The sequence below is a fragment of the Prenolepis imparis genome, unplaced genomic scaffold, assembly GCF_030444845.1.
Source record: "Prenolepis imparis isolate NDT839.2.m4 unplaced genomic scaffold, iyPreImpa1.0 SCAF_15, whole genome shotgun sequence".
In the NCBI taxonomy this organism is placed as follows: Eukaryota; Metazoa; Arthropoda; class Insecta; order Hymenoptera; family Formicidae; genus Prenolepis; species Prenolepis imparis.
The window spans coordinates 6,770,383-6,786,526 of NW_028141173.1; the positions used below are offsets into that span (position 1 = coordinate 6,770,383).

The following is a 16,144-nucleotide window of genomic DNA, read 5'->3' on the forward strand; positions in this document are numbered from 1 at the left end:
AAGCAGTGGTATCAACGCAGAGTACTAGAGAGCCTGGGTGACGACGAGCGCGTCATTGATCCTAAATTCTAATACATCGCACATTTCGACATTAAGTTTGATATTAATATTCCAGACCTAATAGCTCTTGTAAGAGGTAGGCGCTTCAGTAAACATCAGTTATATAACGATATACTGTAATTTTAATGTTCTGATATCTCCTACTTTCGTCGTTATAGAAGAAAAAAAATACAACAGAGAAAAATAATTAAACTTAATAGTATATGTTGTACGTTTTAATATTTTCGAGTGGTGGATATAAATAATGGCGATAGACCGAACCTGGGGGAATCCCGAAGCAAAAATAGATATCGGAGAAGAACGAAACCGGTTGGGCTATTAATTAAGATATAATTTCGCTGAGGTCACGCGTTTTGGATGGGACCAATAATCATATCTTGTATTTATATCCACGAGTGAGTAAAACGCAAAAAAATGCTTCGAATTTTTTTTTTCGCGTAATAGTTACATCACGCATGGATATCTAATAAGTCTGGTGCCAGGTTCTAGACTGGCTTGAAACGTCCAGCTAACTACAAGAGTAAGAAGATACAATGGATCGCCATAATTTAGGTGTCTTCGAGGATTGCAATAGTACCACTCACTATAATCATACTATTACCACTACTACTACATCACAGAGGAATTAAAATCGGATCGAAAGTACCTGAATAAGGCCTATCGCGCAATACAAAAGTATAGGCAATAGGAGCAGTGAATAGAAAAATATTCATCAATAGGAGCAGGGAATAATAAATATCTACTCCATCAATAGCAGCAGGGAATAGGTATTATTCTCTGCTCCTATTGTTGGAATAATATCTATTCTTAAATATTCACCAATAGCAACAGAGAATAATATTTCCTATTCCTTGTTTTTATTGCCTGTACTTAATCCGTATATCAGACTACGTATGGAAGATTGAGATTGAAGCTCGAAGATTGAAATCTTACTACTAGTCAGGAGAAAGAAATTTTAGCTCCTTCTGTTCTGATTAATCAAATTCCAATATTTAATCTTCAATGCGTAGTCTGATATAAACTTAATTCCTGAAATTAATCTCGCCGATATTAGTATACCATTTCGAGTTTTGCGTCGCGCCACGTCGATGATTGCGAGATTGACTTTCGCGCAAGTTGAGTTCGCTCGTTCGCTCGCTTCCGCGGATTCCTTGCTTTCTATCGAAGCCGCCGAAGAAACACGCTAGCTATAAACGCGGCTGTGAACCCGCCTTCACGCTCGACGTATCCCTCGGTCGCTGGATGTTTACCCCATTCGACGGCATGGCAGCACCACGGACCATGTCTACAATTTCTTTTCTCGTTCGGCCCCGGCTGACTATATAGGCCAAGGAAACAACTCGGCGAACGTGCGTTCGGAGCGATTGCTCGTTTTTATCGGATCGTCCAATTCAAATTTCTGGACGATCAGATGATCAAGGGTTTAACAGGATGATTTAACAGGATTTGAAAGACGCTGAACCGCTTTGAGATCTGATTATAATGACGTTAGGATCTTTAAAAGTTTTAACTCTCGCATATAAAAATATATTTTAATCGAAAATGTTAGAATTTTATATCTAACTGACGGGAAATGGGCTATTAATTAACATATAATTTCAAATTAATTGAATCTATATTAAGGCAGAGAGTTTCTTATTTCTTTACAAAATATTATTAGAAATCCTCACACACACACACAAATATTTCCAAAATATATCATTTGTAAATACATATCAGAAAGTAAATTGGACGAAAGGATTATGTATGTCTCTGGTAGAGAGCACCAATAATTGAGGATTTAAAAAATTTGTGGCCGACCATGAATATTAGAAACTATTCGTGTGTCAACTACTCGTTTATCAACGTAATATTAAAAACAGCAAGAGAATCTCATTATAATTATATATACGAATGAATGATTTCATGGGTTTTTCCCCAAGTCAGAAAGTCTCGCAAGAAAGTATTATAGTCACGGATGATCGGGTGTGTTACTTTTCACTGTAGGACGGTGAAAGGAAGCGAATAATCTCCTTCATCGATAAGTTTAATTTCGATAAGTTTATCACTATATGCAAATTAAACGACGATATTGAGAATCCTATCCAAGTCTCACAGATTTATGGGCGCGCGATAAGTCGTAAAGATGGATAATCGTCGTTTTGATAATCCTGATAATTGCAAATTCTTGCTTTCGCTCAAATTGTAGTTTTTTAATGCATAAGAGAGTATTTCGCGATGGCCCCTGTCGCGGGGTTATCCTCGCAAAGGGTGTGTGCGTAAATACTTGACCGCCGGGGCCGAGTATAACCAGTTCCCTTCCACTGCTTGAAATCTCGCTGTTGCACTCATCGAAGTCACTTGGCGAGTTGACTGAGACTTTGCGAAAGAGTGAGGAGGGAGAGAGAGAAAGAGAAAGGAGCGCGAAAACGATACGGCATGAGCAAGAGAGAGAAAGAGAATGAACAAATGTGCGAACGAGGAGTAGGTAGTGCGTGGTAGAATGGCGAATGGAAGAAAGAAGGAGAGGCGGGTGCGAAAGAAGAAATGTGGATAGAAGTTATCGAAGAAAATAAATAAGGGTGGATGTGGGTGAATTATAGAGTGATAAAGGGCTCCATTTGTGTTCGCAATTGAAGAAGGGATATGGAAAAGATAAGACACATGTTAGGCAAAGCGCGAAAGAAACGATTAAGGAAACTAGTCTTAACCAGATGTTTAATAGCGGGGATAGAGAAAGCGTGTCGCCCATGGGTGACAGAAAATTAATAGATATACATGAAGACCGAAATTATAAATGAGGAAGCGTGATAAAGAAATGAAGGAGATATGATATATTAGTGAAGAATATAGTGTATAATAAAGACGAAGAAATATATGAAGACAGCATACTGAAAAGTGAAAGAAATCGTGAATAAAAAGCAAAGAGATGATGGAAATTATCATAAAGAGAGTGCAAAAATCCGCAACAGAGAGGTGAAGAAATGACGTGAAGACAACAGCTTAAAAAAAGAATGAAGAGAACCGAAGAAATGAAGAAACAGGAGAATCACTCAAGATTGGTAAAGGGAAAAACCTCTCTAGAGAGAAAAAAGACATCCTCATGATGCTGTCTGCAACAAAGACAGAGGGGCAGAACGTGAAGACAGAAACTGAAGAGTGAAGAGAATCGCGAAGAGGAACGAGAGAATGAGAGAGACACGTATAAAATATTCGTCGAGAAAAGAGACAAAAAGGAGAGAAAGAGCGTGCGAATGTTAGGTATGTATGCGAGTATGTACAAACCTATACACCACATCGAGAGAGTGAGCCACACCGCCGATCTCTCGTATAAAAGGTGGGGGTCTCTCTCGGTGTTACACTCCAGCCAGGCCATGCTAGACGCCGCCGCCGCTGGCTCGTATACAACAGCCTTCGCATTCTTCGGAGAAGTGAAAGCAGTTTCAGGGAAATTCTGGTGGCGGCTGGGCGTTCGTTCGCCACAAGGCAAGAATCGGTCATGTGACGTTTTTCTTTCGCCTGCGTTACATAGTGGTACCACCATAGTGGCGACCTGGAAATCCTCCTAGTCTCGGGGGAAGAGACCCCTTTCTTCTTTTCACCGGGTTTGAAGCATAATCGGGCCTACCTATTATGAAATCTTGCCCTAAGGAGACATTATACGTGTGTGCATAAGCGCGAGAAGCAGATGGCGAGCTCGGGCGCAATTCTGTGCCCCGCGGTGAGATAATGGACAGGCGTCATGAGGCACCTACTACGTGGAGAACGTTGCGAAATCATCGTCGAAGGAGAATAGAAAAGCGCTGCTCGTGAGTCAGAGAGATTTCATGGGTTCTATTATTCTTTCTTTCTCTCTCTCTCTCTCTCTCTCTCTCTCTCTCTCTCTCTCTCTCTCTCTCTCTCTCTCTCTCTCTCTCTCTCTCTCTCTCTCTCTCTCTCTCTCTCTCTCTCTCTCTTTCTCCGGGAATATACCTTCAATTCTTTTTCCCCGAGTATGTAAGGGAGAACACATCTTGTGCTCTCTTTCGTAAATGAAGAGGGGGAGTTTCTTTCGCCGTCACCGTCGTGAAGAACGTTCGGTTGTTACGTAAATGTTGCATCATTACGCCAATTATTTCTTCTTATCTTCGATATTGCTGCAAGAAACGCTGCTATCTTCTACAATTCTGGTACTCTCTCCAGTAACGATTATCTGAGTTTTGTCCGATAATTAAGATCCAATTCGCCTAGAATACGCAGAATGAGACACGGAACATCTAAGCTCTCTCTAAATTTCAAGATGTGTATAATTTTAAATGTATAATTTTTAATGGATATTTTATGTATGTATTCGTTAGAAGACTTGCTAAAAGCTAAAATTGCTAAAAGACTTCCTAAAATATTAATATCCAAGGAGATTTAGCTTCCTTTTATTTTTTAAATTACTATTCAAATTCTTGTGTCGACTAGCTTATTAGCCGAAGCCGAATTAATTAGCCTGATTTTTAAAATCAGAATCATCAGAAAGCAAGGGGAAAGTTCTTCTTATACCGTTAATAATGTAATCCAAGTGCAACTTCTTGTAACCTTTCGACTAACACTTCTCTCCAGCGATTCCTCGCCACTTTATTTCGCGGGTTGAGTGTTCGGTTGAGTGTTTTTCTTTTCTTTCTTCTGCCGATTTTTTGTCGCGCGTCCTTTCCCGATGAGACATCGACCGATCGTCAACCTTGGCGCGCGAAATTCCACAGGTTTGTGTGAGCTAGGTGATCGGAATTCGGTCTCGCGACATTATGACGGCGACACAGGCGAAGCGCTTTCGGGGACTTTTTAATCACGGAGACATCGATGCGTGCAGCAACTACTTAAACGATATTACGGTACCTGCGGTCGCACCTCGAGCCATACGAGGCTCTGTTTCGGTACTCGTTGAACGCTTCCAAGTAACGATTAAATAGCGGTACACGGTATATATATTGACTTACATCAGGAGGAGTCAACGTGTCGGGACACAGTGCGAGACACAGTCTCAATCGTTTCATTGGCGCGAATATGTCGGGAATAATCCGCGGTAGTTAGATGTGTACGCGAAGTATAGTTGAGTTATTCTTCATTATTATTATTCTTTATTGTGAGGAAGATAACAGGAAATTTATGTAAAATATATCAAAATCGAAGAGCTCATATCTTCAAAATATTTCAGGTTCTTATTTTTGTTATATACTGGATATTATTAGACAAAGTTAGGCCCTGCGCATAATAGAGAAAATATTAGGAACAAATATTAAATATTAGGAATAAGAATTATTTTAAAATAATAAAATCGAAAAAACTCTGATATAAAAATACAAATTCGAGTATAAAGGACTAGTAAGGGCTAATAAACTACTAAGAGTTCTTTATACCCGAATTTGTATTTTTATATTAGAGTTTTTCCGATTTTATTATTTTAAAATAATTCTTATTCCTTTTAATATTTATTCCTAATATTTTTCCTATTGTGCGCAGGGCCTTACACACCAAATTCTTCAAAAGAAATGACTTTATATATATAGGGTATCTCAGAATTAGCGGTTCACCTGTTGATGACAGATTCCTGGGATCATTTGGAGACGATTTTTCCTCGGCGAAAATGTCGAGAGAGAGGAAGGCCATCATTTTTTGCATGTTCCCAATTTTTGCCATCACGTATCTTTGTAACTAACAATAAGCCTTAAATTAAAATTCTATTAAAGTAAATTCTACTTGAAATTAAGAATATGATTTGAAGAATGTCTACTTAAAGAATGTAGTCTTGTTAATATTTTATTTCCACAAGGCTTAGTTTGCGAAAAATCCTTTATTTTCAATCGCTTATAACTCAAAAATTATTGATGCTTCGACATTTTTGTGCTGAGGAAAAATTATCTCCAAATAACCTGAGGAATCTCCCATTAACAGATGATTTGTTAATTCTAGGACATCATATATATAGGACTGTATATATAATAAAACAAATATTTTTTATAAAAATTTTATATATAGATTTTAATTTTAAAAATATTTTTACACACACACACACACACACACACACACATATATAAAATTTTTGTAAAAAATATTTTTGTTTATTAAAATCTAAAGTATAAATTAAAAAGCTTATTTGCAATTGCATATTGAAAAGAAAAAAAATATTTTTTACAAAAAACTTTATTATTTTTACTATATTGTATATACAATATATATACATATATATAGCTTTTCGATTGAGTTTAGATATTTTACGCAATAAAAATACAGCTTAATATAGGTTAAAAAATAGAGAAATGTTACACCGACGATCTCTCTTGAAAACATTGCCGTCTATTTCTTTTCTTCATCGATATACAGCTATAAAATAAAACATCCTGCGCGAAAGAGTAGTCGCGTGAAAGCCAATTCGGATGCCAAGTCGTAGTAGCCAGCCCGATACCGATGCGTTTAATAACAACACTTTCACGAAGCTCGTGGTAAATCAAGCGTTGCCGCACTCCACCTGCGCTATCGCTCCGTTGAATCTAATTTGTCCGCTTTCGCATATAATTTTGTTTTTTGCATTCGAGGGAGTGGCAAGCGCGTTTCCTCGAGTTTTTCCGAGCAAGAGGCCTACGGCGATACAATTTCCGATATTAATTAGGACGAAGAAAACGCGCGCATGGTAGTGTTTCGTAAGTCGGACACCATTCTCTTGATTATTGCTTGAAAATCAAGAATCACGAATGTCAAAATCGTCGATTTTGCAATGTCTTACCAAATAAAAAATGTCGATATATCTACTAGTGCGAATTCTTTTCATGCTGGGCACAATTAGCTGTTAATCAAGAGGTTCGAAACAACGAAACAATTCTTGACACTGCCTATATATTATAGATGCTGATTAAAGCGAGATCAGGGTGAAAGCTCAACTTTTTCGAATTTTATTGCAATAGAAAAATTTTATATGTGTGTATTTAATATATTATATATAAATTTAATATATATTATATATATTATTTATATATTATAATTATAATATAAGTATATAATATATAATTATATATATAAAATATATTATTATATTATATATAATATATATAATGTATATTAAGTTTATATAATATATAATATATGTGTATATTATATATATTATATATTATATATAATATATGTGTATATTATATATATTATATATTATATATTATATATTATATATATTATATATTATATATATTATATATTATATATATTATATATTATATATTTAATAATATATATATTATATATAAAATAATAATATATATAATAATAATTATACATAAAATAATAATCTAACAATATTTTATAAATATTATAAAATATAATAATAATAAATATAATAAATATTATAATATATAAGATATATATTTTAAATATATTATATATTATATATATTATATATTATATATTAATATATCATATATTCAAATGCAAGGATAAATAATATAGATGATGTCATTTTTATAATAATGTATAAGAATGATATACTACCATATGTGTTTGTATGTATACATATGTTATGTACGTGCGTGACTTGAAAAAATTATCTTTCCCTTTTCGAATTATATCGTAAACACTGCGGTAAAATATAGGATGTCCGTTACGGAAGGATGTACGTCGGAGAAAATAGTGAAATGGCGTGTATTCTATGTGATTCTGCGAAGAGATTCAACTGAAATGACATCACGTCGCAAAGCCGGATTTAAAAGTTTCCGCCCACCACGTGCGTGCCGCGGATTACGTTATGAGCAAAGCCGCGCAAATATGTCTCGTAAATCGCGGCGGCAATTTTTTTTTCACCCTCGCACACTCGAAGGAACGTCCTTTGCGCTATCCATGCGGCTTGAGAATGAGTCGGCAGAATATAGCCAGATATCCCCCCTCCCCCCTCCACCGCCCTCCGCGTGTTGAATTTTCAAGCGCGCTCGAGCTCACTCAGGACATCCGATGAGTGTCCTTTTTAGTTTTAACGTCGCTATCTTGCGCGCCGGCGTTAAAACGTTTCTGCGCCTGTGGAATGTGCGCGCTGCGACATTCGTTATTGCAGATATGGTCGCGCTTTCGCATAAAGCCCATTCCCGTTTGTTCGCGAGAAAAATGAGAAAATTATGAGAGACGCGATGTCACGAATAACGAGAGAGAAAGAAGTGTACTTGTCGAATAGTAATGTCCTTCTTTCCTTCCTTCCATGAATCAAAATTCCCAACCAATCTCTCTCTCTTTCTCTCTCTATCTCTCATCATATGGAGCATTCCATGTCAAGTGAGCCACTTTTATTATTGCAAAAAATCGACTTTTTTCATTTTTAATTTTATTCCAGCTAAATTTTATACTTAGCATCCCTTTGTCCTTCCTGTTAATGGGGTTAAGCATATCTGATATATCGAGATAGAATGAGATGCTATTTTTAAACCATAGAGATAATATTCTGTATAAGTTCTAGGTTTTAATGTAGAGATGTTAAGAATAGAATTTAGCTGTTAAAAATGAAAAAAGTCGGTTTTTTGCAATAAAAACTGCTCACTTGACATGAAATGCTATATATACATACATACGTACATATATATATATTATATATTATAGAACATTCCACCAAATCAACGACTTTTTCCCCGATCATTTTTTTTCATTTGATTTAAATTCTTAACGTTATTTTTTATTTGCTTAATTTTTTTCATGTTTTTATACTTATTGAAAGTAGCTTTTATAATCTCTAGTTATAAATTTAAATAAAAATTGATTTAAAATATTTCAAATACCTATAACTTAAAGAAAAATAAAAATATTGTCATTAAAAAAGTGGTCCTTTTTTGTCTAATGTATTTTTCGAAAAATATTGAAAAAAATTTAAAAAAAGAAAATTTAATAGTGTTTTAGTCAATTTTAATCGAAATTTTTTTTTTCTTCAATGAGACTCCTTCAATTTTTTTCCAAAAATAATTACATTATTTTCAAAAATATTTACATTTTAGACTTAAAAACAAAATTTTTGAGCCATTGACAAAGAGGGGATTCAAATATTTTCGATTTTTTAAGACTATTTTTTGAATTTTTTTTTTAAATCGCACTTTTTGATATTTTACATTATTCCGATTTAAAAAATAAGTATTTACAAAATTAATAGACATTAATATTAAAAAAATTAAAAATATTGGAATTTTCTTTTTCTCTGATCTTTAAAACTTTAAATTTGTAAATACTTATTTTTTAAATCGGAATAGTGTAAAATACCAAAAAGTGCCCTATATATCATATACATACTGTACAAGTGAGAGGAAGAGATTTATTTGTGTGCTTTCACAAAAATAATGACGACTTTGATATACCATATAATAGATATAATTATATATACATGTGATCCTCATTATTCATCCATTTGTCGAGATTTTTTTCTTTTGAACATTCCTAGTATATAAATTAGAGTAGAAATTTTCTTTGACGGTAAAAACGTTTTGAAGAAATTATGATAAGGATTGTTTTCTCTTTATGTCTGCTTTCAGATTGAATACCAGGTCACAAAATGGTATCGAGGCGGAAGATACTTTCGCGCTCGCGAGATAATCTCGTGGAATCGCAATACGAGGAACAAGATGAGGAGGATGTATGGTATAATCTGGATAAATTGTACAAGGTAAATTTTCAATCCATACATATATAATTATATATCTTTACAAGTTTTTATTAAAAAAAAAATAGATTAAAATAATCACATGGGATAAAATCATGCTTTGCTAAATAAATGAATTCATCGATTAACTATGATCTTTTATATTTGTAGGATCATATACAGGAGGTATTAGATAAATGGAATCAAATAGATGACGAAATTTGGGCGAAAGTCATCGTCTTCGAGAGAAATAGACGAGTTGCGAAAGCGTATGCCAGAGCACCTGTTCTTACGATAAATGGCTCGAATGACGGATTCGATGGATTCAGGTAATGCAATATGAATTTAAAAAAAACAAACAAACAAAATCACTTCTTTTATATTTTACACGATTTTGTAAAAATAAATATATGCGCTTCGAAATCGTTTCTCGAAAGTCAGGCATTTTACTGGCCTATTTTAAATTACGGAATTTCGCAAAGTTCATGAATAGTTGATGTAAATACTTTCTACTATTTTTTTTGCATAAAGATAAAGCAACACGCAAAAAATGCATATTTATAAAATCGTACGGATTATTATTCCGGTATATTTTAATTTTAGATTACATTAGATTAAATATTAAATATTAAATAATTTAATATAGATATAATAATTTTAATTTAATATAGATATATCATTTAATTAATATTAGATCATTCTGGTATTTATATAGGATAGGACTTTGCGGATTTGACAATCCTATGCGGGATCCGAAAACGGAGGAGGCGAAACGTCACATAAATCAGGGAGTTAAAATAAAGATGGACGAGCAGGGCAACATACTCATCAAGAGATTATGTAAGAATAACGTGCATGTCAAGTCGACGAATCAAGAGGACAACGCAATCGGTCCGGAGATCATACGTAATTCGCAAGGCGCGCTTGAACACGAAAAACCCGGAAAGGTGCGAGAGAGACTTAATGAATTTCACGGTTTTTGAACCATCCATGTATGTGTGTGTATGTTGGATTTCCTTCGTGAAATATTTATCGGCGAAAGCATCGAAATGGGTCAATCGCGCGCGAGGTGGGGTTTTAACTCTACCTACCTACTTCTCTCAATTAAAAAAGAAAAAAAAATAATAAATAAGAAGCGTTTTCCTCGTACAACACGTTCTCTCGTGTTGGTTTTATCATGGATATTTGTGCGAGTACACGTTGATATTAGAGAAACTATCGCCTTTCTAATTAAAATTGCAAACCTCGAGAGAGCAACCGAACCGTATAATAAGAGGCGTTTAAATCTCTTTATCGTCAGGAAATTATATATTGCACACATACTTGGTACGAAAGGAGAGCGAAAAGTTCCGCTGCTTAACACTATCCAAAGCAAACAATCATTCTTCCTTATTTAATTTTCGTATTACGATTTCTAAAAAAACCAAGGCTTACATCGAAAAATGTTTCATACAAAAATTATAGGATTTCGAGGAGGATGCCTTGTCATAATAAGCGTAGTCTTATTCCAGATAGAGGCACTTTTGAAATTGTTATTACTTTTTTAAACGAAACCACCATAATTTTCTTATATAAATCGATTTCTCGTGATATTTGGCGTAAAAAAATATTATTTTTAATAGAAGTATGCAGTTGCAAATTTTTTTTTAGCCACAAGAGTATGTTTTTCTTCTAATTGATTTATCTCATTATGCTATGCAGAAAATTATTAAGGTAAGACTATCGAAAAATGAATACATTACGAGATATTTCATATTTTTTGTCAAAATGTGTCAGAATAAAACATAAAATTTTTCGTAAACCATTAATTTTTTTGACTATTTCACTCTAACAATTTTTTACTTGAAATCTTAAAAATGTCCAATTTTTGTATGAAACATTTTTCGAAGAATCTCCATTTTTTCATTTTTCGTTTATTTCTTTTATTGATAATATACTATCCCGTTTCTTTCTCTCTCTTTTTTTTTCTCTCGAAGTATTGATGCCATAAAAGGTGACGCAACTGAACTTTCCCCTTAATGTCGCGAAACGCTACGTGACGCCTTGGACATTACTGTCGTTTCTCGTTTCAGCTGTTCGACATGAATAAATTCCAAACGAATCTGTCGCGAGAAACGCGAAGGGCTTATCCGGACAGACGGCGATTGGAGATGCAATGCCTGAGCGCCATCATATTCGTAAGAACTGAGGTCGATTTACTTCAGTGTCCTGTATGGGTACTCATCGTCAATGTGGTCGGACTGGATATGCTCAAGTCAAAGTTGCCCCCAGGTGAGAAAGCGTGCACGACATACATTACAACTATATCAGGATGTCCACTTATTCCTATGGAAAAATCGGGGAGTGTCAGACATTTTTTTTTGTTATTTGGAAAATCCGGGAATTCTCATGGAATTTTATTGAAATACTCAGGGAAATTTTTTTCAAAAACCTTATTTAGCGCATACGTAAGGCTCCTGGGTCCTCGCCGCGGCCATGTTAGATTATTGTGACGTCAGAGGCGAGAAAGCACACGTTGAAAATTCTTAGATGCTATTTTTAAATGAAAAGATATTTCGATGAAACAGCACTTCAGATGGCTTTAGCACACTTTTAAAATACCTCGAAAACTATATTCTTTTCCATTGACAGTCAATCAACAACCGTAAAACGTGATATCAGACTTTAATTGTCATGCGGAATGACTGCGCATGTGCAAAGACTATAGACAGCTGTTGATTGATTATAAAGGGAAAAGGATAGTTTTCGTATTTTAATAAGAGTGTGATAAAGTCATCTAAAGTGCTGCTTCATCGAAATATCTTTTTATTTCGAAATGGCATTTAAGAATTTTTAGCGTGTGTTTTTTCGCCTCTGACGTCATAATTCCAACATGGTTGGCGAGGGAGCCAGGAGCCTTAAATAAGTTTTATGTAAATTTTATTGAAAATTTGTTCAATTTTTTAAATAATATTGAAATAAATTAGTACTTAGAATCCTTAAGATCTTTATAATATAAATTATTTTTTGTTTTATATTTTTATTTTATATTTTCTATATTTTATATATTGTTGTATATATTTAGCGTTTTGATATATTGTGATATATTGAACTTATTTGTTATATTGTCTAAATTAATTTTACGATTAATAAATCAATATTAAATGTAGAAAAACTGCATTCTTGAATAGAAAACATTAGAAAACGCGTATACCATAAAGAAAGTATTTTAAAAGAACTTATTTTAAAAAGAATTTATTTTTAAAAAATATTCTACATCTACGAATTTTATTTTATTTGGAATTTTAAACGAAAATATCTGGAAGATTAGATAGGAAATTCTCGGGGAATTTTTTTACAAGATTTGAGACACCCTATATACAATTTTTATAAGTATTGAGTATTCACACACACAAATAACATATTCAATATTTTTATAATCGAATCCTCTGTATTATAATATTCCCACGTTAAATTAAAGTTAATTAAAAAATATAATTGTCATACTTCTTCAATTTTTTTCGCAATATTTTTCAAGCATTTTGTTTCAATCGAGACATAATGTTTTTTCTCCGCTTTAATTTTCAATGTATAATTCAATATTGACATTACGTAATTACGAAATTACGCATTTCTTGAAAAGAGTGAGAAAAAAGAAAATTAAATATTTGGATACTTGTAATTTAGATTGTTATAATTATTTGTTATATTTTTTTATTTGTCATATATTATTTATATTATTATATATTATTTATTATATTATATATTATTTGTTATATATTATATATTATTATTTATTATTATTATTTTATTATTATTTATTATTATTTGTTAAATTATTTTAGTTTTAGCACTACAAAGGCCGGTAGATATAAAGAATAGACCTAGAATACCAATTCCCGACGAAGATCCTTATAGCGTGGCCGGCGTGTCGTCGTCTGTAGGACCTAACGAATTAATGCCGATTGACAGAGACTCGCGAGAGCAAATCTATATGCAATCGACGAGCTATCAACATCGACGCGCAGAGAGACCGCCGAAATTGCCCCCTCGAGAAAATCTCTATGGTCACGGTATCCCTAAGGTAAATTATTAAAAATAAATGTGCGTATGTGAATTAAATAAAAAAAATTTTAAAGCTATTATGCCGTATATTACATATTGAAAAATAGTATACTTACACATTATTGAAAAAAGTATATACATTTCTGCGATTGTTTTAGCCTGATTACGACGATATAGAAGATGACTATAGCAGAGCGATAAATAAGCACCCTATGAATGAGGAAAAGCGAAGTAAACACGACGACAGGAAAAAATACGGTGAGGAATAATATTTGGTACATATGCTTATAATATGTATTTAATAGATAGTTAAAAAAGTATATAAATATAATATATATATTTAAAATTTAAAGTATAATAGATATATATTATATTATATTATATTATATGTATTATATATTAATAATATAATATTATAATATCATGATTATATATATTTATATATTAAAATATTATATTAAATTATATTATTATAATTATATTATTATATATATTATACAATTATATTATAATTATGTTATTATAAATATAATATAATTATATTATAATATAATAATATATTATAATAATATAATAATAATATAATATTAATTATATATATAAAATTCCATATATAGAAATTATACATAAAATTCGAATTTTTCCTGAAAAAAAAACATTTATTACTACATATGTGCTTTTAGAAAATAAAACTGATATATCACGAATCTCTAATGTGCATTTAATTTATTAAGTTTCACATAGCATAAATTGATCAATAATTTTGTGTTTCAGACGACCCATATTATTGCGGTTTACGAGCTCGTGTGCCCAATTTCGTTAAAATGGCGAGGAACGGTCACAGTAAGATGGGTCCTCTGCCTTCTCGAGGACACTCCAAGACACAACCGGCGCCGTCTTACGCGGGCACTGCATACGCTAGTAGTCAATCTCAGATATACGGGCATTTGCCCGCCCATCGACCACCCATCATGTATCACGCAAGAAGTTTTGAAAGCGGACTTGGTAAGGAATAATTAACCAATAATAATCATATTCCCTGCACTATGTTTACATTCTAGAAATTATGAATTAAACTAGTAAACTTTCATTTTATTGCGTACAACTGTGTGTGTATTTGTAAAAAATTTTATTTTATTATCATATATAGATTAATTATATCATTATAATAATTATATTATTATAATAATATATTATAATTTATAATATAATATAATATAATACGTACGTATAATATATATAATATAATAAATTTTTTAAGATGTGGTTTTTGTATTTTATTATATTTTATTATAATATTATAATAATTATTATAAATATATATTTTATAAATTATATTTATATAATATATATATTTTATTATTATTAATTATTTATACATAATATATATTTTATAATAATTATAATTATATAAATATATAAATATATATAAATATTATATATTAATTATATTATTATAATAATATATTATTATATAAATATATAAATATATATAAATATTATATATTAATTATATTATTATAATAATATATTATAATTTATAATATAATATAATATAATAAAACATTAAATATCGCTTTACATTAGGTTGCTTTATGATCACATTTCTTGGCAGTAATTGTTACTACACTTTCAGATTCGGACAACAGGAACGAGTCACCGTATAATCACATATACGGAAGGTTACCGATCCCGACGAGAGGCGTAATACCTCCAACACCGCGTGCTATGTATATTGGAGAGTGGGATTAGATATAAACGATGAAGTATCTCGGCGTTTGTACTTATAAACTCTCTGTATATTGTTAATACATCACATAAATACTCATATTTTTATGCTAGCATCTATGCGTGTGTTTATTATTTTTTTACTCCTGCAAATAAAAATTATCCAACTCGCCATTCTGAATCTCGTTAAACTAATGTCAAAATCGTCATTAGCGATCTCAAAAACACGCAGACAATGGGAAGGTCTACCCAGCCAGTGAAAACAAGATAGTGGTACTATACCCGACCAGTGAAGGCAAGATAGTGGTACTATACCCGACCTTAAAACGCCTTGTTAGCCAAAATAAAAAAACACGTGTTTAATGTTTTTCGATGTACTACGTGTGTGCAAAGTTTCAAGAATATCTGCGAATGGCACTTGAGTAGTGTTACTTGTTAGTTACAAAGATACATGATGGCAAAAATTGAAAACATGCAAAAAATAATGACCTCCCTCGACATTTTCGCTGAAGAAAAATCGTCTCCAAATGATCCCAGGAATCTGCACACGACGGTTGGCGTGACTATTACCGGACACCCTGTATATATTATTATTATAAATATATATATTATTATTATAATTTTATTATACAGGGTGTATCAGACCACCCGTCCACCCTTTTTATTTTGGAAATGGCTCAAAATTATGAAAAATCGCGAAATACGTGTTTGATT

General features: G+C 32.3%; 1 protein-coding gene across 5 annotated transcripts in view; it reads left to right on the plus strand.

Moving 5' to 3' along the window:
* Exp (expansion) overlaps window positions 1-15,550 on the plus strand; it is a 17,938-nt gene extending 2,388 nt beyond the window's left edge. The window contains exons 1-9 of one of the 5 annotated variants that reach the window (XM_083055201.1): window positions 45-136; window positions 9,552-9,682; window positions 9,830-9,987; window positions 10,374-10,605; window positions 11,731-11,929; window positions 13,483-13,721; window positions 13,861-13,960; window positions 14,477-14,707; window positions 15,339-15,550. In XM_083055201.1, the coding sequence (XP_082911327.1) occupies window positions 9,572-9,682; window positions 9,830-9,987; window positions 10,374-10,605; window positions 11,731-11,929; window positions 13,483-13,721; window positions 13,861-13,960; window positions 14,477-14,707; window positions 15,339-15,454 (1,386 nt within the window). In that variant the 5' untranslated portion in view covers window positions 45-136; window positions 9,552-9,571 and the 3' untranslated portion in view covers window positions 15,455-15,550. Of the gene's footprint in view, window positions 1-44; window positions 137-2,180; window positions 3,849-4,609; window positions 5,222-9,551; window positions 9,683-9,829; window positions 9,988-10,373; window positions 10,606-11,730; window positions 11,930-13,482; window positions 13,722-13,860; window positions 13,961-14,476; window positions 14,708-15,338 lie in introns of those variants that run through there. The other 4 variants (XM_083055200.1, XM_083055202.1, XM_083055203.1 and 1 more) reach the window with 4 other exon arrangements.
* Window positions 15,551-16,144: the final 594 nt, after the last annotated feature.